At 37.8% G+C, this 24419-nt stretch overlaps 1 protein-coding gene across 1 annotated transcript in view; it reads left to right on the forward strand.

Moving 5' to 3' along the window:
• WDR35 (WD repeat domain 35) overlaps positions 1-24419 on the forward strand; it is a 64710-nt gene that overhangs the window by 25684 nt on the left and 14607 nt on the right. Inside the window, exons 12-16 of the mRNA XM_077844035.1 lie at positions 5936-6080; positions 15271-15340; positions 16359-16412; positions 18314-18423; positions 18888-19098. Coding sequence (XP_077700161.1) covers positions 5936-6080; positions 15271-15340; positions 16359-16412; positions 18314-18423; positions 18888-19098 — 590 coding nt within the window. The remainder of the gene's footprint in view (positions 1-5935; positions 6081-15270; positions 15341-16358; positions 16413-18313; positions 18424-18887; positions 19099-24419) is intronic.

A 24419-nucleotide genomic window follows, 5' to 3' on the forward strand; every position in this document is an offset into this window, starting at 1 on the left:
CTTTCATTGGTCTGCAGTAAACCCAGCCAAAGACTCAACATTTTTGTTTCATACATATCCTGTAAAATTCCTTTTTTCACTTTGTATGCCAAATTTTCATGAGAACCGGAGGCTAAAATGAAAAAAGTATATAACTGATGTTGTTCTGGAAAGTGTAATTTTTGTTGTGCTACGTACTCTTCCTCCTGACAAGCTCTATAGAAACTTTGTTTTTTTTTCCTTTTTTTTTCTATAGAAACTTTGTAAAAGAACTTTATGCATTATTATAGAAGTTTAGTTTGTGGCACTCTTGAACTATACGTGAGGACGTAGGTGCCCTTTTTTGATGCTCTTCCTTTGAGCCCTTAAAATACCTTTGGTGCTCTTCTATTCACAGTACTACTTTTTACTCTACACCGTGATTATTGATTCTCTTGTTTATCTTCCCCACAAGCTTTTGAACTTCTTAAGGATTTATGTCTTATTCATTTCTGTATCTCCTTTGCCTAACATGGTGCCTGCCCCATAACAAATGCTTATTGAATGTATGGGAAATATTTATTTTCTATCATGAAAATAGAGGATAATACATTTAACAAACCTTCAGTCAGTTTCAGGTACTGTACTTACTAAGTATCTGGAGCTAAAAGAAATTGACTATGAAACTTCCTGTAGGATATCTACACAAATAATGAAATACAGTTACTCTTTTGAACACTGGCTCACTGCTCCCCATCTGTCTAGGTTTTGTGCTGGGTATTGGGTAACTGGATGTTGGTGAGTAAGAATATCAGGGACATCTCTCCTACTTAGAGACAGTTTCATTGCAGCTGAATTTTGAAGGATAACTATTTCTTCAGGTGACATTTGAAGGAGAGAAAACAGCATTTGCAGAGGACCAAAGGCATGAAAGTGCCTGGAAAGTACCAGGTGCCTGTGCTTTAGCTATTTTGGTGGGAGCATGTCGGTGGCTTTCTAATGATGGTCTCTAACACATGCACTCTGTATAATGTAGAGAAAGGCAATTTGATGAAAACATGTCTGTGCAATTTCAGTTTACCAGCTCTTTAAGGGGCTGAGAAATGAATGAGTAGGAAAGTAGGGGAACATTAGAGATGTAGACATTTATTTCAGGTCTCTGTTAAACTGTTATAAGCAGGTTTTACTTATATGTGAATTCCTAGATTGTTTTACATCCTTGCTTGGCTAGTAACTACTACCTCTCAGTGTTACAAAGTTCAGTTAATGGAAGAATAATTCTTTTTTACAAATTTGTTTCAGAGGTAGAATTTAGTGATTCATCAGTTGCATGTAACACCCAGTGCTCATTACATCACGTGCCCTCCTTAATGCCCATCACCCAGTTACCCCATACCCCCCACCTCCCCTCCGGCAGCCCTCAGTTTGTTTCTTAGAGTTCAGTGTCTCTTACGGTTTGCCTCCCTCGTAGTTTTCATCTTATTTTATTTTTCCTTCCCTTCCCCTATGTTCATTTATTTTGTTTCTTAAATTCCATAGGAATGAAATCAGGTGGTATTTGTCTTTCTCTGACTGACTTACTTTGCTTAGCCTAATACCTTCTAGTTCTATCCATGCCGTTGCAAATGGCAAAATTTCATTCTTTCTGATGGCTAATATTCTGTATGTAGTACCACATCTTTTATATCCATTCATCTGTTAATGGACATCTGGGCTCTTTCCATAGTTTGGCTATTTTGGACAGTGTTGCTATAAACATTGGGATGCATATGCCCCTTCGAATCACTATGTTTGTATCCTTTGAATAAATACCTAGTAGTGCAATTGCTGAGTTGTAAGATAGCTCTATTTTTAACTTTTTGAGGAACCTCCACCCTGCTTTCCAGAGTGGTCGCACCAGTTTACATGCCCACCAACAGTGCAAGAGGGTTCCCCTTTCTCTGTATCCTTGTCAATATCTGTTGTTTCCTGAGTTAATTTTAGCCATTCTGACTGGTGTAAAGTGGTATCTCATTGTGGTTTTGATTTGTATTTTCCTGATGCTGAGCGATGCTGAGGATTCTTTCATGTGTCTGTTGGCCATCTGTAGGTCTTCTTTGGAGAAATGTCTTTTCATGTTTTCTGCCCACTTCTTAACTGGATTTTTTGTTTTTTGGGTATTGAGTTTGATAATTTCTTTATAGATCTTGGATAGTAGCCCTCTATCTGATACGTCATTTGCAAATATCTTCTCCCATTCTGAGGGTTGCTTTTAGTTTTGTTGACTGTTTCCTTTGCTGTGCAGAAGCTTTTTATCTTTTTTTTTTTTAATTTTTATTTATTTATGATAGTCACACAGAGAGAGAGAGAGAGAGAGAGAGGCAGAGACACAGGCAGAGGGAGAAGCAGGCTCCATGCACCGGGAGCCCGACGTGGGATTCGATCCCGGGTCTCCAGGATCACGCCCTGGGCCAAAGGCAGGTGCCAAACCGCTGCGCCACCCAGGGATCCCAGAAGCTTTTTATCTTGATGAAGTCCCAGTAGTTCATTACTGTTTTTGTTTCCCTTGCCTTTATAGATGTGTCTTGCAAGAAGTTGCTGTGGCTGAGGTCAAAAAGGTTGCTGCCTGTGTTCTCCTCTAGGATTTTTATTTTTTTTAAGATTTTATTTATTCATAAGAGACACACAGAGAGAGGCAGAGACATAGGCCCCTTACCAGGAGCCTGCTGCGGGACTTGATCCCAGGACCCCAGGATCTCGCCCTGAGCCAAAGGCAGATGCTTAACTACTGAGCGACCTAGGCGTCCCTCCTCTAGGATTTTGATGGATTCCTGGCTCACATTTAGGTCTTTCCTCCATTTTGAGTTTATTTTTGTGTATGGTATAAAAGAGTGGTCCAGTTTCATTCTTCTGCATGTGGCCATTCAATTTTCCCAACACCATTGGTGAAGAGATTGTCTTTTTCTTAATAATTTTTCCCCAATAATAATTCTAAATATTTGAATTTTTTTCCAGATAATGAATAGTTGAAGTGCTTTTATCCTGGTTGTGTTCTTTTTCTAAAGTGTTCTGTTAAAATTTGCATTCTTACCTTTTTCTTGGAGGCTTAGTTCTAGGAAACTAAGAACCAATCCACCTGATTGGGTTAGATCTTTTAATGAAGATCTAGCATAATTTTTGTAGATGGAATTATCTACCTATATGAATTTGCTGAAATTACTACCCTACTGATTCAAAAGAATGTATGTTTCAGATACATTTATATTGACCAGTAGGTTTGTGTGTGATTTTATTATAAAAACCTATGTAGGTATAAAAAGTTAAGACAGTAATAGTAACCACATCTAATACTTATTAATCCTTAATGAAAAGCTATATGCCATAGTGGTTAAGGACATGGCTTCTGGAGTCAGATTAACTGGGCTTGTGTTCTACCTTCTACTTTCCATATGTGTGCTTTAGCAAGTTATTTAACCCCTGCATCTTTCTGTGTCTTCACCTGCTAAATGGGGATAATAATGCTTGCCATATGGAGAGTTGTGTGTGTGAGAATAGGTACTATGAAGTATGTTCATTATATATTAATACAATTATATAGTGTGTGTATTATAATTACGTAATTATAATTACTATATCATTACATGTACCTCTCATATATATATATGTATGTATACACACATATATATTTAAATTCAAGAAATATTGGCTTTGAAGTGATTATTAAACATTCTATTCCAGGCACCACACTATGCTTTATTTTTACTATCTCTTTTAATCTTTAAGCAGCTGTATAAGGTTGGTATTATTATCATATTCAGTTACAGTAAATAAACTGCGGTTCAGAGAGAATAAGTGATATATATAAGGCCACAGGTTAATAAGCAAGCACCTGTCACTTGAATCCCAAAGCCTGACTCTTTCCATGAACCATAAACATTTTAATTTTGAATTAATCAGGCTAACGATTAGTTATTGTGGTTATTTAGGATGTATCAGAAAGGAACATGAATATAATTTACAGTTGTAGGTAAATAGTGGTTAGAGGAATGCTTTTATATGCTTAGGAAAAATTATATTTCATTAGAAAATAGTTAAAAATTTTGTGAGCTTCCTTCAAATCATACTCCGAGCAGAATAGTCAGCATTAGAGTATCTATGCTAGAATTTACTAAACATTTAACAAATGTACTAGGACTCAGTGAAAAAACGGAGTCCAAGAAAGCTGAGCAAAGCTTGGGCCTGGCAGGCTCGCTCATCCCACTAGGCGCTCCCCAGTCCTTTAGGACTGCCTTTCAACCACTTGTTCCCTACAGGAAAGGCTCTGGCTCCCTCTAGAGTTCAGCATCAGTATGTGTTTTGAATAGAAAAATGTTTAACAATTTTAATGAAAAAATTTTTTTTCTTACGATTCAACTATAGTAAGTTACTTAGCATATATAGGAATTCTTGGATTTGAGACTCAAAGTTGGTCTCAAATTGGTTAATATACTCAATTAACATTTTATCACTCGTCTGTTTTCTAATTCTTTGTCCATTTTCTAAGTCGGCCTTAAGCATCTACTTGGACTCTGGCAAGAACTCCATAAGTGGTAGCTGCTATTAACAGCATTCTTGTATTCTAACCATGTGAATACTTTGCTTAATATTTAATGAAACATAAATTTTATACTGTTCTGATTCTTCATGAGTTTAGAAAATAGGTATTAAAATGATCTTTTATGAAGGTTTTTTTGTTTCTGTTTTTTATATATTTTGTGTGAATATATGTGCCTAGTTTTATGGTGTTTAGTATGTTTTGTGACCTTGGACAAGTTATTTTACTTCTTTATTCCTCCATTTTGTAATCCTAAAGATAGACTGTGTATCAAACAATATGTAATAGGAGCTTAATTAAATGTTCTTTAAGAAACAGAACACATGAAAAAAAGTTATATGGTTAGGAGAATATATTCCTAAGTTAGAAAGGAACTTTGGAGAATTTTCTTTTCTAAATTAATGAGGAAATAGAAGATGTGAGATCAGAGGGAAGGATAAATGCCCAAACCAAGCAGTAATGCTAGTGGAGACAGGAGGAAGGAGTGGGAGTTGATTTATCTATTCATCGTTAATGGACATTTGGGCGGTTTCCACTTTTTGGCTGTCATGAACAATGCTGTTCTGAACGTGTGTGTGAGCTTTTGTGTGACATTGTTTTCATTTCTCTTGGGTATATACCTAAGAGTGGAGTTGATGGGGCCTATGGTAACTCTGTATGTAACATTTGGAGAAACTGCCAAACTATTTTTCAAAGTGGATGTACTACTTTATTTTCTGACCATTTGTGTACATCCTTGGCAATACTCATTATTGTCTAACTTTTTGATGCTGGCCATTATAATAGGAGGGAAGTAGTAGCTCATTGCTGTTTTGATTTGCATCATTTGCTTGATGGCTAATGCTATTGAACATCTTTTCCTTTGCTTGTGGCTGTTTATATATCGTCAGAGAAATGACTTTCAGATCTTTTGCCCATTTTTTAATTGAATTATAAGACTTCTTTACACATTCTAGAAACAATTCCTTATCACATATATGATTTACAGATATTTTCTTCTGTGGGTCGTCTTTTTACTTTTTTGATGGTGTCCTTTGAAACAAATGTTTTTAATTTGATGAAGCCCATTTTATCTACTTTCTCTTTTGTTGCTTGTGCTTTCAGTGTCATATCTAAGAAACTCTTGCCTAATCCATGGTCACAAAATTTATTCCTGAGTTTTTTTTTTTCCTAGGATTTCTACAGTTTTAGCTCTTACATTTAAGTCTTTGAACCATTTTGATGTAACATGTTTTTGTATAGTTCTGCAAGCTTTTGATTCTTTTTTTATTTCAGAGACTGTGTGTGAGGTATATTGTCTGAAATGAGGGGTTGAATGCAGTGCTCACTGAATTCCTTTGCAGCACAAACATTCTGCTATTCTGTGTAACTGTAACCTAATTGTTTTAATGCTCTTTTTAATAGTACCATTATTTGTTGCAATGACCAAAACCCATGTGATAGCAGCTTCGAAAGAAGCATTTTATACCTGGCAATATCGTGTGGCAAAGAAGCTCACAGCATTGGAAATTAATCAGATCACGCGGTCTCGAAAGGAAGGGAGAGAAAGGTATATCTTTTGACGCATGGTTTTTAGTAGCTTGACCATATCGCATTTAAATCAGTCATAGTTAATTATACATTGTCATGCTTGAGAACTGTAAATTGTTTTGATTACTAGAAATAATATTTTCCCATTGATTTCAAAATCTTTCAAATTATTTAAATTTATCAAAATAAATGATAAGTAGTGTGGTGTAATAAAAGAAAGCCCTCGGAGATAAAGAGTGGAAATCTGTGTTTTTATAAGGAAGTAGCTATTCTCACTCATCTACTCCTACCAAATTAGGGTTATTATGCTATACTTGAAATATGATTATTCAGTTGCATGTCTAAAATTCATTCTTATGGGTTAGTGGTATAGGTCTTTCTAGAGGGGTGGGGGCGATTGTAGTATCAGTCTCCACAGGGGAGGCAGGTTCTTAGATACGGAGAAGGTCTTCAGGGAGGTGAACTGGTCACTTGGCTTGTCTTGCCCTGGATTCCAGGGAGTCTAGGATTGAATGGTAGAGGGGTCTCTACCACACTGAGGAGTTAGGAGCTAGGATGGGGGGGATTCCCTGGGGTGCAGATGCATTTACTATGTTTTGTTAGTTTTGTTGTCTCTGTTGGTGATACTCTTTTGGCCCTTTTGTTGTAATCCTAAGCCTTTAAAAAGAGCATTTTGTTGAGTGTTTTAAGCTAATAATTCTTTTTTTTTTTTTTTTTTTTTTTTTTTTTTTTTTTTCCTTGGTGAGTCCAGTTTTTTTTTTTTTTTTTTTTTCCAGTTGGTATTTATTTATTTATTTTTTTTTATTGGTGTTCAATTTACTAACATACAGAATAACACCCAGTGCCCGTCACCCATTCACTCCCACCCCCCGCCCTCCTCCCCTTCTACCACCCCTAGTTCGTTTCCCAGAGTTAGCAGTCTTTATGTTCTGTCTCCCTTTCTGATATTTCCCACACATTTCTTCTCCCTTCCCTTATTTTCCCTTTCACTATTATTTATATTCCCCAAATGAATGAGAACATATAATGTTTGTCCTTCTCCGACTGACTTACTTCACTCAGCATAATACCCTCCAGTTCCATCCACGTTGAAGCAAATGGTGGGTATTTGTCATTTCTAATAGCTGAGTAATATTCCATTGTATACATAAACCACATCTTCTTTATCCATTCATCTTTCGTTGGACACCGAGGCTCCTTCCACAGTTTGGCTATCGTGGCCATTGCTGCTAGAAACATCGGGGTGCAGGTGTCCCAGCGTTTCATTGCATTTGTATCTTTGGGGTAAATCCCCAACAGTGCAATTGCTGGGTCGTAGGGCAGGTATATTTTTAACTGTTTGAGGAACCTCCACACAGTTTTCCACAGTGGCTGCACCAGTTCACATTCCCACCAACAGTGTAAGAGGGTTCCCTTTTCTCCACATCCTCTCCAACATTTGTTGTTTCCTGCCTTGTTAATTTTTCCCATTCTCACTGGTGTGAGGTGGTATCTCATTGTGGTTTTGATTTGTAGTTCCCTGATGGCAAGTGATGCAGAGCATTTTCTCATGTGCATGTTGGCCATGTCTATGTCTTCTTCTGTGAGATTTCTGTTCATGTCTTTTGCCCATTTCATGATTGGATTGTTTGTTTCTTTGGTGTTGAGTTTAATAAGTTCTTTATAGATCTTGGAAACTAGCCCTTTATCTGATATGTCATTTGCAAATATCTTCTCCCATTCTGTAGGTTGTCTTTGAGTTTTGTTGACTGTATCCTTTGCTGTGCAAAAGCTTCTTATCTTGATGAAGTCCCAATAGTTCATTTTTGCTTTTGTTTCTTTTGCCTTCGTGGATGTATCTTGCAAGAAGTTACTGTGGCCGAGTTCAAAAAGGGTGTTGCCTGTGTTCTTCTCTAGGATTTTGATGGAATCTTGCCTCACATTTAGATCTTTCATCCATTTTGAGTTTATCTTTGTGTATGGTGAAAGAGAGTGGTCTAGTTTCATTCTTCTGCATGTGGATGTCCAATTTTCCCAGCACCATTTATTGAAGAGACTGTCTTTCTTCCAATGGATAGTCTTTCCTCCTTTATCGAATATTAGTTGCCCATAAAGTTCAGGGTCCACTTCTGGATTCTCTATTCTGTTCCACTGATCTATGTGTCTGTTTTTGTGCCAGTACCACACTGTCTTGATGACCACAGCTTTGTAGTACAACCTGAAATCTGGCATTGTGATGCCCCCAGATATGGTTTTCTTTTTTAAAATTCCCCTGGCTATTCGGGGTCTTTTCTGATTCCACACAAATCTTAAAATAATTTGTTCTAACTCTCTGAAGAAAGTCCATGGTATTTTGATAGGGATTGCATTAAACGTGTATATTGCCCTGGGTAACATTGACATTTTCACAATATTAATTCTGCCAATCCATGAGCATGGAATATTTTTCCATCTCTTTGTGTCTTCCTCAATTTCTTTCAGAAGTGTTCTATAGTTTTGAGGGTATAGATCCTTTACATCTTTGGTGAGGTTTATTCCTAGGTATCTTATGCTTTTGGGTGCAATTGTAAATGGGATTGACTCCTTAATTTCTCTTTCTTCAGTCTCATTGTTAGTGTATAGAAATGCCACTGACTTCTGGGCATTGATTTTGTATCCTGCCACGCTACCGAATTGCTGTATGAGTTCTAGCAATCTTGGGGTGGAGACTTTTGGGTTTTCTATGTAGAGTATCATGTCATCGGCGAAGAGGGCGAGTTTGACTTCTTCTTTGCCAATTTGAATGCCTTTAATGTCTTTTTGTTGTCTGATTGCTGAGGCTAGGACTTCCAGTACTATGTTGAACAGCAGTGGTGAGAGTGGACATCCCTGTCTTGTTCCTGATCTTAGGGGAAAGGCTCCCAGTGCTTCCCCATTGAGAATGATATTTGCTGTGGGCTTTTCATAGATGGCTTTTAAGATGTCGAGGAATGTTCCCTCTATCCCTACACTCTGAAGAGTTTTGATCAGGAATGGATGCTGTATTTTGTCAAATGCTTTCTCTGCATCCAGTGAGAGGATCATATGGTTCTTGGTTTTTCTCTTGCTGATATGATGAATCACATTGATTGTTTTACGGGTGTTGAACCAGCCTTGTGTCCCAGGGATAAATCCTACTTGGTCATGGTGAATAATTTTCTTAATGTACTGTTGGATCCTATTGGCCAGTATCTTGTTGAGAATTTTTGCATCCATGTTCATCAGGGATATTGGTCTGTAATTCTCCTTTTTGGCGGGGTCTTTGTCTGGCTTTGGAATTAAGGTGATGCTGGCTTCATAGAACGAATTTGGAAGTACTCCATCTCTTTCTATCTTTCCAAACAGCTTTAGGAGAATAGGTATGATTTCTTCTTTAAACGTTTGATAAAATTCTCCTGGGAAGCCATCTGGCCCTGGACTCTTGTGTCTTGGGAGGTTTTTGATGACTGCTTCAATTTCCTCCCTGGTTATTGGTCTGTTCAGGTTTTCTATTTCTTCCTGTTCCAGTTTTGGTAGTTTGTGGCTTTCCAGGAATGCGTCCATTTCTTCTAGATTGCCTAATTTATTGGCGTATAGCTGTTCATAATAGGTTTTTAAAATCGTTTGTATTTCCTTGGTGTTGGTAGTGATCTCTCCTTTCTCATTCATGATTTTATTAATTTGAGTCTTCTCTCTCTTCTTTTTAATAAGGCTGGCTAATGGTTTATCTATCTTATTAATTCTTTCAAAGAACCAACTCCTGGTTCTGTTGATCTGTTCCACAGTTCTTCTGGTCTCGATTTCGTTGAGTTCTGCTCGAATCTTTATTAGCTCCCTTCTTCTCTTGGGTGTAGGATCTATTTGCTGTTTTTTCTCTAGCTCCTTTATGTGTAAGGTTAGCTTTTGTATTTGAGTTCTTTCCAGTTTTTGAATGGATGCTTGTATTGCGATGTATTTCCCCCTTAGGACTGCTTTTGCTGCATCCCAAAGATTTTGAACGGTTGTATCTTCATTCTCATTAGTTTCCATGAATCTTTTTAATTCTTCCTTAATTTCCTGGTTGACCCTTTTATCTTTTAGCAGGATGGTCCTTAACCTCCATGTGTTTGAGGTCCTTCCAAACTTCTTGTTGTGATTTAGTTCTAATTTCAAGGCATTATGGTCCGAGAATATGCAGGGGACAATCCCAATCTTTTGGTATCGGTTCAGACCCGATTTGTGACCCAATATGTGGTCTATTCTGGAGAAAGTTCCATGTGCGCTTGAGAAGAATGTGTATTCAGTTGAGTTTGGATGTAAAGTTCTGTAGATATCTGTGAAATCCATCTGGTCCAGTGTATCATTTAAAGCTCTCGTTTCTTTGGAGATGTTTTGCTTAGAAGACCTATCGAGTATAGAAAGAGCTAGATTGAAGTCACCAAGTATAAGTGTATTATTATCTAAGTATTTCTTCACTTTGGTTAATAATTGATTTATATATTTGGCAGCTCCCACATTTGGAGCATATATATTGAGGATTGTTAAGTCCTCTTGTTGAATAGATCCTTTAAGTATGATATAGTGTCCCTCTTCATCTCTCACTACAGTCTTTGGGGTAAATTTTAGTTTATCTGATATAAGGATGGCTACCCCTGCTTTCTTTTGAGGACCATTCGAATGGTAAATGGTTCTCCAACCTTTTATTTTCAGGCTGTAGGTGTCCTTCTGTCTAAAATGAGTCTCTTGTAGACAGCAAATAGATGGGTCCTGCTTTTTTATCCAGTCTGAAACCCTGCGCCTTTTGATGGGGTCATTAAGCCCGTTCACATTCAGAGTTACTATTGAGAGATATGAGTTTAGTGTCATCATGATATCTATTCAGTCTTTGTTTTTGTGGACTGTTCCACTGAACTTCTTCTTAAAGGGGAATTTTAAGAGGCCCCCTTAAAATTTCTTGCAGAGCTGGTTTGGAGGTCACATATTCTTTTAGTTGCTGCCTGTCTTGGAAGCTCTTTATCTCTCCTTCCATTTTGAATGAGAGCCTTGCTGGATAAAGTATTCTTGGTTGCATGTTCTTTTCATTTAGGACCCTGAATATATCCTGCCAGCCCTTTCTGGCCTGCCAGGTCTCTGTGGAGAGGTCTGCTGTTACCCTAATACTCCTCCCCATAAAAGTCAGGGATTTCTTGTCTCTTGCTGCTTTAAGGATCTTCTCCTTATCTTTGGAATTTGCAAGCTTCACAATTAAATGTCGAGGTGTTGAACGGTTTTTATTGATTTTAGGGGGGGATCTCTCTATTTCCTGGATCTGAATGCCTGTTTCCCTTCCCAGATTAGGAAAGTTTTCAGCTAGAATTTGTTCAAATACATATTCTGGCCCTCTGTCCTTTTCGGCGCCCTCGGGAACCCCAATTAAACGTAGGTTTTTCTTCCTCAGGCTGTCGTTTATTTCCCTTAATCTATCTTCATGGTCTTTTAATTGTTTGTCTCTTTTTTCCTCAGTTTCCCTCTTTGCTGTCAACTTGTCTTCTAGGTCACTCACTCGTTCTTCCACCTCGTTAACCCTCGTCGTTAGGACTTCTAGTTTGGATTGCATCTCATTCAATTGGTTTTTAATTTCTGCCTGATTAGCTCTAAATTCTGCAGTCATGAAGTCTCTTGAGTCCTTTATACTTTTTTCTAGAGCCACCAGTAGCTGTATAATAGTGCTTCTGAATTGGCTTTCTGACATTGAATTGTAATCCAGATTTTGTAACTCTGTGGGAGAGAGGACTGTTTCTGATTCTTTCTTTTGAGGTGAGGTTTTCCTTCTAGTCATTTTGCTCAGTGCAGAGTGGCCAAAAGCAAGTTGTATTGGGAAAAAGAGAAAAAGAGAGGAGAGAAAGAAGGAAAGAAAAGAGAAAGAGAAAAAAAAAGGGAAGAAAAAGAAAGAAAAACGAAAAAAAAAAAGAAAAAGAGAAAGAAAAAGAAAGGAGAAAAAAAGGGGGTGGGGGAAGGAAACAAATCAAAAAGCAAAACAAAACAAAACAAAACAAAACAAAAAAAAAAAAAAAGGAAGAACCACCGGGGAGTATCTTCTGATTCTGTGTACTTTAAGTCCCTTGGCTTCCCCTGGAAGTTGTCCGTCTAGCTGATCTTCTGGGGGAGGGGCCTGTTGTGCTGATTCTCAGGTGTTAGCAGTTGGGGGAGCTGCTGTGCCCCTGCCTGGTGCAGGGCTCGGTGGGGGTTGTTTGCCCCGTGAGGCCGCAGGAGGAACAGCCCCAGTGGCGGGGCAGCTCTGGAGCCTTGGATTCAGCTCCGGCAGGAACTCCGTCTGCAGGGCCTGGAGGCTCCGGGGCGGGGCCGCTGATCTGCTCAGCTGGGGCAGGAGCGTCCTCGCTGTCCTGGGCCCTCCCGGCCTCTGCCTGTCCCGGGGGAGGCGGGATCCTGGGCTGTGTCCCGGCGCCCTGTGCTCCGGGGCCTGCGCTGGTGGATTCGCGCTCCCGGGCCGCGTAACCCCCTCCGCGGAGCCGCCGCCCGAGCCCCTCCGAGCTGCTCCTGGAACCGCGCAGGCCCCTCCGCACGGAGCCTCTTCCTCTGCCCGAGCCCCTCCGAGCTGCTCCCGGGGCCGCGCAGCCCCCTCCGCGGAGCCGCCCCCGAGCCCCTTCAGCTGCTCCGGGTCCCGCCGGGTCCCGCCGTGCGCGCTGCAGCCCTTAGGGAGCTCGGCGCACTCTCCTGGGCGCGCAGTTGCTCTGTTACTGTCCCCGGGAGCCCGAGGGCCTCCTCGCCCTCCTGGTCCTGCTCCACCTCCCCACGAGCCCCTTTCCGCCCGGGAAGGTCGGTGCAGCTCCTGCTCCTCCGGGACGGGGCTCTCCTGTCCTGGGGACACTCGCCCCGGCCTCAGCCCGGCTCCTCGCGGGCCCCTCCCCCTTGGAGGCCTTTGTTCCTTTATTTCTTTTTCCCCGTCTTCCTACCTTGATAGATGCGCGAACTCTTCTCACTGTAGCATTCCAGCTGGTCTCTCTTTAAATCTCAGGCCGAATTCATAGATTTTCAGGATAATTTGAAGGTTTTCTAGGTAGTTTGGTGGAGACAGGTGATTTGGAGACCCTACTCCTCCGCCATCTTGCTCCTCCCCCCTAAGCTAATAATTCTTAATCAGGGTGTAGGCCTGTGTTGGTGGGAGTGGGCGGCAGGGGGTCATTTCAGATCATCTTCCTTCACACATGCTTGAGATCTTAATGCAGTCTTTCCTTTAAGACTCACTAAGATAGGAGAACTGTCCCCAGTAAAAATATTTTAGATATGCGAATTCATGTGAAAGCAAAAAAAAAAAAAAAAAAAAAAAAAGCAACCAAAAAAAAAAAAAAAACAGTTGAGGGACACCTGAGTGTCTTAGTTGGCTAAGTGTCTGACTCTCAATTTTGGCTCAGGTCATGATCTTAAGGTTGTGGGATTTGCCCCTCATCGGGCTCTGTGTTGGGCCTGGAGGCTGCTTAAGATTCTCTGGCTCTCCCTCTGCCCCTCCCCCCCTTTTCCCTTTCTTAAAAAAACAGTTGAAAATACTATATCTTGTTTTCTCAGTAGTTCTGAAAGTCTAAATGGGAAGAATCTTTGGCCTCTTTTAGAACAGCATGTGAAAGCAGAAGCAATAATAAGCAAAAGAACCACAGTCTGCAGGGAGATCTTAGGACAAAGTTGGGACCAAAGAGTCTAGCCTCTCCATAGAGAAAGTGTCCTCTGAGAGCTAGCTAAAGATATTCTGGCTTTAAGATGGCAGCATATGCCTCTATTTCTATCTGGGACACACGTGCTAGTTTTACAGATGGAGAAGCATCTCTCTGGGCTTTATCTGTAAAATATGGTGAATGATGGTGAGAATAGCCATCATTGATTGAATACTTTTAATGTGCTAGATACTACAGTAAGCCTAGTCAGTACTCTTATTAATCCTGTTTCAGAGAGGAAACTAAGACACAGGAGCTTAAATTATTTGCCAAAGGTCACCACCGGATAAGCAGAGATGGGCCAGGGAACCAGGTTGATCTTGCTCTGAAACGCTCACTCAGATTGGCCTTTCTTGCAGTACTCTACTTGTTTTATGAGATGGAAGGTGCTCACAAAATCTCTTAAAAGACCTCCTATTCTGACCTTTGACTTTTATTTTGTGATAACTAAGTAGACATATTAGCTGGATATACTTAATAGAAATGTATTAAGATGTAGAAATCTGGCACCTCTGAAATTATTTTCTATTTTTAATATATTTTCTTTCTGCATTTGATACATATCTATATAACATTTAATATCATTATATTGATGAAAGTACAATTACGATTTCAACTTAATGATAAAAATTTCATAATATTTTAAAGATAGGAAATGGTTTGATTTTTTTTTTGTGACTATATTCCATGTATGATTTCTTGATGATCAACAGGCTCTGTGCATAGTGCTTTACAAACCTCACTTTATTTTTGCCTCTTAACCCTTCAAAGTTGCCCTTATTGTCCACATGGAGAAATTGCGGCTCAGAGAAGTTAATTAACTTGCCCAGGGCTTCATAGCTACTCTGATGTATCTTCCCTATTCCGCCCCACTCATTTTAATATTTTTCCAGCAGATTTAGAGCACCTGACAGTGTGTGGCACTGTGCTAGGCACTGGAGACATGGTCTTTGCATCCAGGAAACTCATCAACTGGTGGGAGAGACAAAGTAATAGAGATACTGTGGTGTGAATAGTATTATATTAAATGTATCAGATGGGGGAAGTCCAAAAGTAGTGCATCTTCATAACACAGGGAACAATTCTTTACTTTAGAATAAGAATTCCATTAACTACAGCTTCCCAAGTTTATTTAAACTTTACCTTTATTAAGCATATCAATAGAAGGGAAATTATGGAGAAATAACAGAGAAACTTACTTAGTGTATTAGAAATTATTCCTGAGTGATACTCATTTGCAGAATAAGGTAAAATATCTTTTGTGGCTTAATGAAATTCATTGGAAATATGTGATTGAATGTTCAAGTATTTTTTTGGCAGAACTTTCAGGAATGTAACACTTGCATAACTAGTAAACACCTGGTGGATGATTTCCACCTTTGTGGGATGCAACTGTGTCAAGAACTCTTTAAAATAATCAGGACGTTTATGTTATATAATAATATTCATGGATGTCATCCAATCCTTTAATTGTTCTAAAAATTAGGAAATGGTATCACCTTTACTTATTAGACCATCTTTGAAATTCTCACTTTTTTTTCCCCCCAGAATTTATCATATTGATGATACTCCTTCTGGATCTGTGGATGGGGTGCTTGATTATAGTAAAGCCATTCAAGTAGGTGATCTTATTATTGCCAGCAAATGTTGATATCTGTAAATTTGGAAATACTGTAACTTTATTTTGAGATCTGAGGAAGAATTTTTTTTACTAAATACCATCTTATTCTAGTAATTCTTTAAAAAAAAGTCTGTCTCAAAAAACTGTTTTCTATGTCTGCTTTTTTTCTTTTGATTCTTAAAAAATTTTTGAAATAATTATAAATTCACAGGAAGTTGTACAGATAGCACATAGTGTCTCTTTACCCTGCATCCCTCAAAGGTGACATCTTCTATAACTAGGATAATATAAAAAACAGGGTATTGATATTGGTGATGACACCATTAGCTAGACTCCCACCCCATTCCTTACCCAGTTTTCCCATTAATGTATGTGTGCATAGTTTGAGGTAATCTCACCATTGGGAAGGGACTTGCCTCCTGCTATGTCTTTTTTTTTTCCACACTTGCTTTCCACCCTGTGCTTACCCCCTGGCAACCACTAATTATCTCTAGTTTCCTCACTCTGAGAGTTTTTTAAAGGAATGGAATCATGTTGCATTGAACCTTTTGAAATTGGCTTTTCTGCACTAAGCATATAAGCACCTGAGATCCACCCAGGTTGTTACAGTGCTGTGCTACTTCCCCTTCCTCATTCTGGCCTTGGCTGGCCCTTCTGCCATCTGTTCTTTTATGACAAAGCTCAGGTTTTTGCCTCCCCGTGCCCTTCTGTGTAGATGAGACGTTCCTTCCTTTGGTGTGCTTGTAACTCGTGAGCACACCACTACTTTGATCATACTGTACTGTAATTAGGTGTTTGGTTTGCTGTCTTCCCCAGTAGGCTTTGGAGGAATCCTGGAGGGGAAAGATTTTATCCGAGTGTCTCTCGTGCTTAGTTCAGTATCTATCACGTAGTAGGTGCTCATTAAGTAAATGTTAGGTTAAATACATTAAAGTATTCTTAGTGAATTGCATACTACCTTATACCAGATTACTTATTCAATAAATATTTGTTAAAGAATAATGATTTATTTTAGGGCACCCGGGATCCAATTTGTGCCATAACTGCCTCTGATAAGACACTGATTGTGGTAAGTTCAAAAAAAAAAAAAAAAACTAGCATTATGTATAATAATTGTTTAAATTAGAAAAATAGAGCAAAGTGAGCAAATAGAGCAAATGCTTTGGATTTGAACATCATCTTGTGGGCACCTATTTACAAAGTCCAGTGTGAAAAATAAGAAAATTCTAAAGATTGCCTCACAAATTGTTAAGCATTTGCAAAAATAGCTGCTTGTAAAAGCAATAGAATAGTGGCCAGTTGGGGAGAGTTTGACACTGGGTCGAATGACCGTACAAGTTGGCAGGTGTGGAGTGGATTGGATAGCAGTAGTAGGTCTTAGAAAGCTTCCTCCTCTAGATGGCCTGCTATTTTGTGTTGGAGAAGTGTTTTGGCTCAGCTACTGTCATAAGACTTAAAATGAAGAGGTGATGTGTTTGCTAACCAATAAAATGAAGAAGTCTAGGAAAATTTTTCAAATAAAATCGATGTTGTAGTGTCTTTTCTTGAGCTCTGACATTGGAAAATACTAATTTTAGAACTAAATGTTTACTTTAATATTGTAATGCTGGTGAAGTCATTGAATAATTATGTAATCAGAGCCTTAATAGTGTGTATTTACAGTTCTGGTTACGTTCCTTAGCCATTAGATAATTTTATGATGGACAAAATCTTAAGAATGTAGTATTTGTTTTTCCTCATCAGTATTTTTAAAGCTGTTTGTCTTATAGAGCCTCTTTTTTTCTTTTTAGATTTTTTGCTGTATGGCAGGGAGTTTTTGTTTGTTTGTTTGTTTGTTTTGTGTGTGTGTGTTAGCTGTGTTTCTGACATTTGCAGAAAAAAAAAATAACATGCAATTCATAGCAATCACAAAAATTGACTTAATTCCTAAATGACAGAGTCTACCTATAAGAAACATACTCGGATAGTTTTAATACCAGTCAGAAGTTTTAATGGAGAAAATATCTTCTGCATTTAAAACTGCTTTTCACTGTTGAAATGTAAAAGGTTTTAGAATAATTACTTTTTTTTAAACATTCAAAGCGCAGGACCCCTTTTTTCAAAAAGAAGATCTTATTTCATACCCCAATATGGTAAATCTTCTGAAACCCATGCTTCCCTTTTACATATTAAAGTATATTCTCCCTCTCATCCTTCCAGCCTTTCTGATAGTCCTCTCTTGAGAATCATGCTGCAAAAACAGTGCTGCTCTGATTAAAAAGGGGAGAGGGAAAGATTGGCTGAGCACAGCTTTCTGCTTTGTCCCATTGCCACCACCAGAGGCACAGAAGCATTTGGAAACTACAGTTCTCTCCTGATCCTTATACCAACTGTTGATCTGTCAGCATTAAGGCTTGCACAGAGTTGCATAATAATTTATAATCTGTTTTATTTTTAGACCCATTTAAACTAATACTCATTGTATCACTGCTTTCTGATCATCTCCCTTTGCCTCTAACTAGTATCAGATAAGTGGCTATAGCGTAAAAATGTAGACTTTCAGTAACAACTGTTTTGTATGGTGATCTTACATTGGTTTTTCATATATATGAAATTTAATTCAGTAAGTGTTTTATATTTTAGCTTTTTTGTGTACCCTGAATATTAGCCTAGATAACAACTGTTAAATAACCCTTGTTATTTCTTCCTTGTGATGTAAGACTTTATGTATTATTGAACAGCTAGATTCCTGACTTCTTTTGAATGCCAAATAAAAAAAATCAGTTCACCTTCAGCTACTTTTAAAGGGTTTTAATTAAATCAGGAGATATATATGCACTCAGCAATGTGATTTAGTATTAGAATTGGAAATTAGTTATGACACTATCACTTTGGCTTTGAAACAAATGTATCAACATATAGAAAGGCCTGTAGTTGTAACTTAATTTTATTATGTAAATATGCTGTAGTAATCAAAAGTAATTTCCATAGGGTCGTGAATCTGGTGCCATTCAGAGATACAGTCTTCCTAATGTTGGTTTAATTCAAAAATATTCCCTTAATTGTCGAGCCTACCAGTTATCCTTGAATTGCAACTCTAGGTAAGTCTGAAATTTCTCCTCATGTAGTTGTGGGGTATAGAAGTTATCAAGTGGGATTGTTGGATTTATGTAATAAATACAAAGACGTGTGTTGTAAGCTTGTCTTATAGTTCAGTGTGATATTACTATACTAGATTTGTATTTAGATATTTGTATTATACTGTGTTTAGATGGTTTTCTCTAATTGGGCAAAATATAGAGATTCTAATGTAATACTTTAAATTGTTTGCATGTCAGTTGCTTTAATTCTTTTGGATACTTTTTCCTCACAAGGAAGCAAAACGGAGAATAGTCCATGTCTTCTATCAAATTTATAAAAATTTAAAACCAGTTATTTCTTTAAAGCCTTCTTCCCAGTTTTAAAGAACTGATTTTGCAGAAGAACAGTAATAGGTCGTAATATTTGTGATTGCTGATCGTCATTTTACAATTTTGTTTCCCTTCTCCAACATCATTATTTGTAGTCGTCTGGCTATCATAGACATCTCAGGAGCTCTAACGTTCTTTGACTTGGATGCTCGGGTAACAGACAGCACAGGACAGCAAGTCACTGGCGAGTTGTTAAAATTGGAGCGGAAAGATGTCTGGGATATGAAGTGGGCCAAAGATAATCCAGATTTGTTTGCAATGATGGAGAAGACAAGAATGTATGTTTTCAGAAACTTGGATCCTGAGGTAAACACAAAAAAAGGAGCATTAACAGTACATAAATAATGAGCCAGATAATCAAAACGTGACTTTTTCCCTTTGTTTCCTTAAGAGGTTTGTTGGTGTTGGCTGCATGAATTTCTGAAAAGAAATAGAAACATCTCTGTGGAATTGTAACATATTTGGTCTTGAGTGGGAATAATACTGATTGTTTAAATATTTTCTGCTTTCTCTGAAAGGCACTTCCTGAGCATTTATCTGTTCTTTTTAGAAGATGGAGTCATGATCTCTAATATATAGTCTTTATTTTTTACTTGTTAAAGTTAAGAAAAAAAAATCAGTAGTAACGTTTACTAAAATTGCTTAAAACCTAACCAAAAAAATGCTGTTTTGAAATTGCTTTGTGCTTTTATCCTCTTTGCCTCTCTATCTACTTTAATCTGTGCTTCCTTGGTCTTATTTATATTCACACCAATTCTGTCAGCCACGAATCCTGGACTTTTTCACCCTGATAATTTTATGAATATGCAAGTGTGGACTGATTAATCTACCCTCTCTGGCATATCAGGAAGCCCCATGCTCACTAGTTTTAAAGTTCTATTTTTGATTTTCTCCTTGCAGCTCACAGCAGCTAATTTTTCCTTTGTCTGTCTGCATCAGCATTTGTGTTTAGGAAATTCAAAATCATTTGAGTGGTAGCCTAATCAATGCATCATTGAAATAAATCTTTTATACAATTTTTGAATAATTAATACATTTTCAATTGGGAATTTTCTTTATGCTTGATGTACCCAACAAATGTAAATAATAAGAGGTAACTTGATAAAGGCTGTACAATTGATGTGTGGATCTACAGTTTCCTTTTTGGATAGAAATTGAATGCTTGGGTCCCTGAGGTGCCAAAGATCTTCTAGAGTAATTTGCTTAGTGGTAAACTATTTGTCCCTTTAATAGCCTAAATTATTTTCGCATTTCCTCATTTTAGCTCTACTCAGGCTCTGTGGGTTGGGAATTGACCTGATATAAATTGCTCTCAAAGGCTTTGTTAAGGGGCACCTGGGTGGTTCAGTGGTTGAGCTTCTGCCTTTGGCCCTGGGATTAAGTCCCATGTCAGGCTCCCCACAGGGAGCCTACTTCTCCCTCTGCCTATGTGTCTGCCTCTGTCTGTGTGTCTCTCATGAATAAATAAATAAAATCTGTTTTAAAAAAGGATTTGTTAAAACTTTTAGGGAGTCTTAAGGATCTTTGTGACTTTTAGTTTCTGGGTACTGTTTAAAGGAAAGGCATTTGAGGCTGCTGCTGCATTTAACCTGCAAGCAGGGGCTCCTACCAAGGGTCCAAGGGAAATCTGATGCTTGCCACAAAAACAAGTGTGAGGGGGATCCCTGGGTGGCGCAGCGGTTTAGCGCCTGCCTTTGGCCCAGGGCGCGATCCTGGAGACCCGGGATCGAATCCCACGTCGGGCTCCCGGTGTATGGAGCCTGCTTCTCCCTCTGCCTATGCCTCTGCCTCTCTCTCTCTCTCTCTCTCTCTCTGACTATCATAAATAAATAAATAAATTAATTAATTAAAAAAAAAGTGTGAAAATTTGACAGGTAACCACAGGATAACCTTGAGGATGGGAGAGGAATACTTTTTGAACGTTAGAGTCCTTTTTCTGTCATTGGCCCTGAGTGTCCTATGTGAGAAATCATATGCCTGGACAGGTGAGAGTGTTGTGCTGGGCTGTTTATAATGTGTGTGTGACACACCAGGGGAAAAGATGTCTTGGCCTGGTGCAAAGTGCTTCTTAAGTAGTTTTAACAGAACAGCCTTTTTCTTTTCTTTTTGCTTTGCTTTTCTTTTCTTCTCTTTTCTTTTCTTTTTTTTCTTTCCTTCCTTCCTTCTTCTTCTTCTTTTTTTTTTTGAGTTTGTTTTCTGCCTTGGCAAGTAGTTCAAGTTATGTTGGATTTAAAACTAGATGAATTTCTCTCATCCTTACCACTGACTGGATTTCTGTATAAACCCTGCCATTCTTTTCATTCATGAGGACACTGGCTGGCTGTGAGCCCTGCTTGGTTAGTTACTCTGCTGTTCATTCCTGTAGCTGCTTTGACTGATCATGTAAGGACACACTCTTCAAAACAATTTACTGGGGCTGCTTTAGGACATTGTATTCTTTTATTATTCAGGAGATAGGCTATCGTTTGACAATTAATACTGAATACCTTCTTATCCATTTGAGTGGTGTTATGAATTCTAGATTCATACCTTTCCTTTAAGTTGTAAAGTTTTCTTCAGATTATATGTGGAGAAAGGGTGCCATTTGTATGTGAAGTTGTAATTTACTGATAAAACACACTTTCTTTGAGAATTTGGAAATGAGTAATTTAATGTTGGTATTCCCTGCTTGATCATTTTTATCTCCAGTGACCCTCTCAAGGGACTCATTCAGCTTTTCTAGTCTTTTTTTGGATCTTCTCTCTCATTGGTGCTATTTCATATTTGTATTCCTTTCATATCTCATATTTTTGTCACTCACCCTCTCATTTTTATACACCTCTTTACCAAACAAGGGGTTTCCACACTTTTGAATCCATACCTTCATGTATGCATAATTATTTATTTAGAAGTTATATACATGTCCTACCACATTAATAAAAATATATTTTCAATCATGTCCCTGAAATAGAAATTTTAAAAGAATGAGAAAAAAAACAGGAAGTAAACCTTATTTTAAAACGTCATAGTATTATGGTTCAGGCTACCTTTAGCTGATATCTCAGGCGTAATGCACACTTTATATAGAATATGGAATTATGGGATCCCTGGGTGGCGCAGTGGTTTAGTGCCTGCCTTTGGCCCAGGGCGCGATCCTGGAGACCCGGGATCGAATCCCATGTCGGGCTCCTGGTGCGTGGAGCCTGCTTCTCCCTCTGCCTGTGTCTCTGCCTCTCTCTCTCTCTCTCTGTGTGACTATCATAAATAAATAAATAATTAATTAAAAAAAAAGAATATGGAATTATTAACTTAGTAAGTATAAGTCCCATGTTTCAAGTAGTCTTGATAATTTCCATTTTTTTTTTTTGATAATTTCCATTTTTTAACTGACTTTTTGTCAGACCTGATTAGACTACAATGGTTTTCACTCTGTAATGTGGTTAACCCTGGAATTTATTTTTTATTTTTTTTATTTTTTATTTTTTTTTTATTTTTTATTTATTTATGATAGTCACACACAGAGAGAGAGACAGAGAGGCAGAGACATAGGCAGAGGGAGAAGCAGGCCCCATGCACCGGGAGCCTGATGTGGGATTCGATCCCGGGTCTCCAGGATCACGCCCTGGGCTAAAGGCAGGCGCTAAACCGCTGCGCCACCCAGGGATCCCTAACCCTGGAATTTATGCTAGGAGTAAGAAGGGTGACTGTTTGCTTGCTCTCACATTACCAATATTCTGCTAATTCACAGATTCTTTGCAGGAAGATTTTTAAACGACAGGTCCAATTTATGAAGATTAGCTAAAAATTATGTACTATAAAAAAAATTATGTACTATAATCCTTAAGTCCTCTAAGTCTGTACAAACTTCGTTATGTCACAATATGCTAGAAGTGAGTGGATAAGCCCTTCATGATACCTGTTCTGTTGTCCATGTTGAGACCTTCTGAGTTATGTACTGAATAAGAGTACTTAATATAGTATATAGATTGGTGAAGTTGTAAATACTTTCTTGATAAAAACAAACTTGTTATGCACTGCATAAGGGAATGTGTCCTGCTTTTGTCAGCAGGTCTAAAACTTCAGTTGAAACGTGGATGATATCTAGTGAATTTTGGAAAATAAAGAGAATTAGTTGAGATCCCTCAAGCAGAAGTTGACTTTTTAAAATCTGAATTACACAGATATTTGCATATTTACTTATGTGCCAATAATCATAGATTATTTTGGAAGCTCTTAATTTTTGATCTCTCCTCCTACCTGTATTTTCTTCCTTTCTCTGTTTTTGGTGTAACTTTTTATCCACGCATTATCTTTTATGACTTTTTTTTGGTTACCTTGCTTTGTGTTTTATCTAGCCAAAAATAAAATCATTTTCTAATGATAAACATTTTTATACAGGTATATTTGGATACATATAGTATCAAAATAATTAAAGGGTACAAAAGGCCTCTATAAGAAATATGTCATTATATACTTTCTTTTTGAATTAAATTTGTTCTGATTCTCTCTGGATGTTCATTGCTCATAAAGACATATTATTTGCCTTTACATAGTACAATTTTTTTTTAAGAAATAAAGGGATTTTGTAAAATTTTCTCAACAATTTTTACTTTTTTTTTTAAAAGATATTTATTTATTTATTCATGAGAGACACAGAGAGCGGCAAAGAAATAGACAGAGGGAGAAGCAGGCTCCCTGTGGGGAGCCGAATATGGAACTCTATCCCAGGACCTGAGATCATGACCTCAGCCAAAGGGAGATGCTCAATCACTGAGCCACCCAGGTGCCCCCAATTTTTATTTTTTAAAAGAAAATAATCACCTTAAGACTCAATAAACACATATAATATGTATGCAAGAGCCCTAAACTTCGACATACTAAATGATTCAACTTTCACCTGTAATATCCATCTTTTTAGTATCTTCCTATTGTAATTTTTGTAGTTTCTATCATATGAAGAACTAAGTTTCAGAGTCATAAATTCAGTATGTTTTTCCTTTGGATTTTGCTTTCTGTTTCATAATATACACGTAAACACATATTTTAAAAAATTACATTCTGCTATTATTTTCATTACTAGACATTATTTTATCCTTTCTACAGTGTTCTTGGGGGTAGTAAGTATATTGAGAGTTTTTTTCTCTTTGTTTACATAATATTTATACTTAACTTTTTCTACTACGGATTTAGGGCAGCTCACTTTACATTGTAATATGCGTTTACTACACTTGATTTCTATAAGCCTGCATAACACTAGGATAAGAGACAGACCTGTAACAGACTTGTGTATTCACAAATTGGCAAATTAAGTCTTCTTATATAGACAATCTATCAGGAATGCTCTCTGGTTAATGTTACAGAGGGTAGACTTTCAGTATGGTACTTAATTTCTTTGATATATGTACTTACATACAAATATAGTGCTTGTCAGGTAAATTTAAAATTAAATTTCCTGTTGCATTGCATGAATAAGAATTATCTAGTGGTATTGAGAAAAATTGGACTGATATTAGATGCTATTAGGGAAGTAATACTGATTACATAAGGTATAGTAATAGTAACGTGGCTATGTAAAGAGCATCTTTTTTTTTTTTTTTTTTAAGAACATCTTTATCTTTTAAAGATATGTACTGAAATAGCTAGGGGTG

This window comes from Canis aureus, chromosome 12, assembly GCF_053574225.1.
Source record: "Canis aureus isolate CA01 chromosome 12, VMU_Caureus_v.1.0, whole genome shotgun sequence".
NCBI classification, from domain to species: Eukaryota; Metazoa; Chordata; class Mammalia; order Carnivora; family Canidae; genus Canis; species Canis aureus.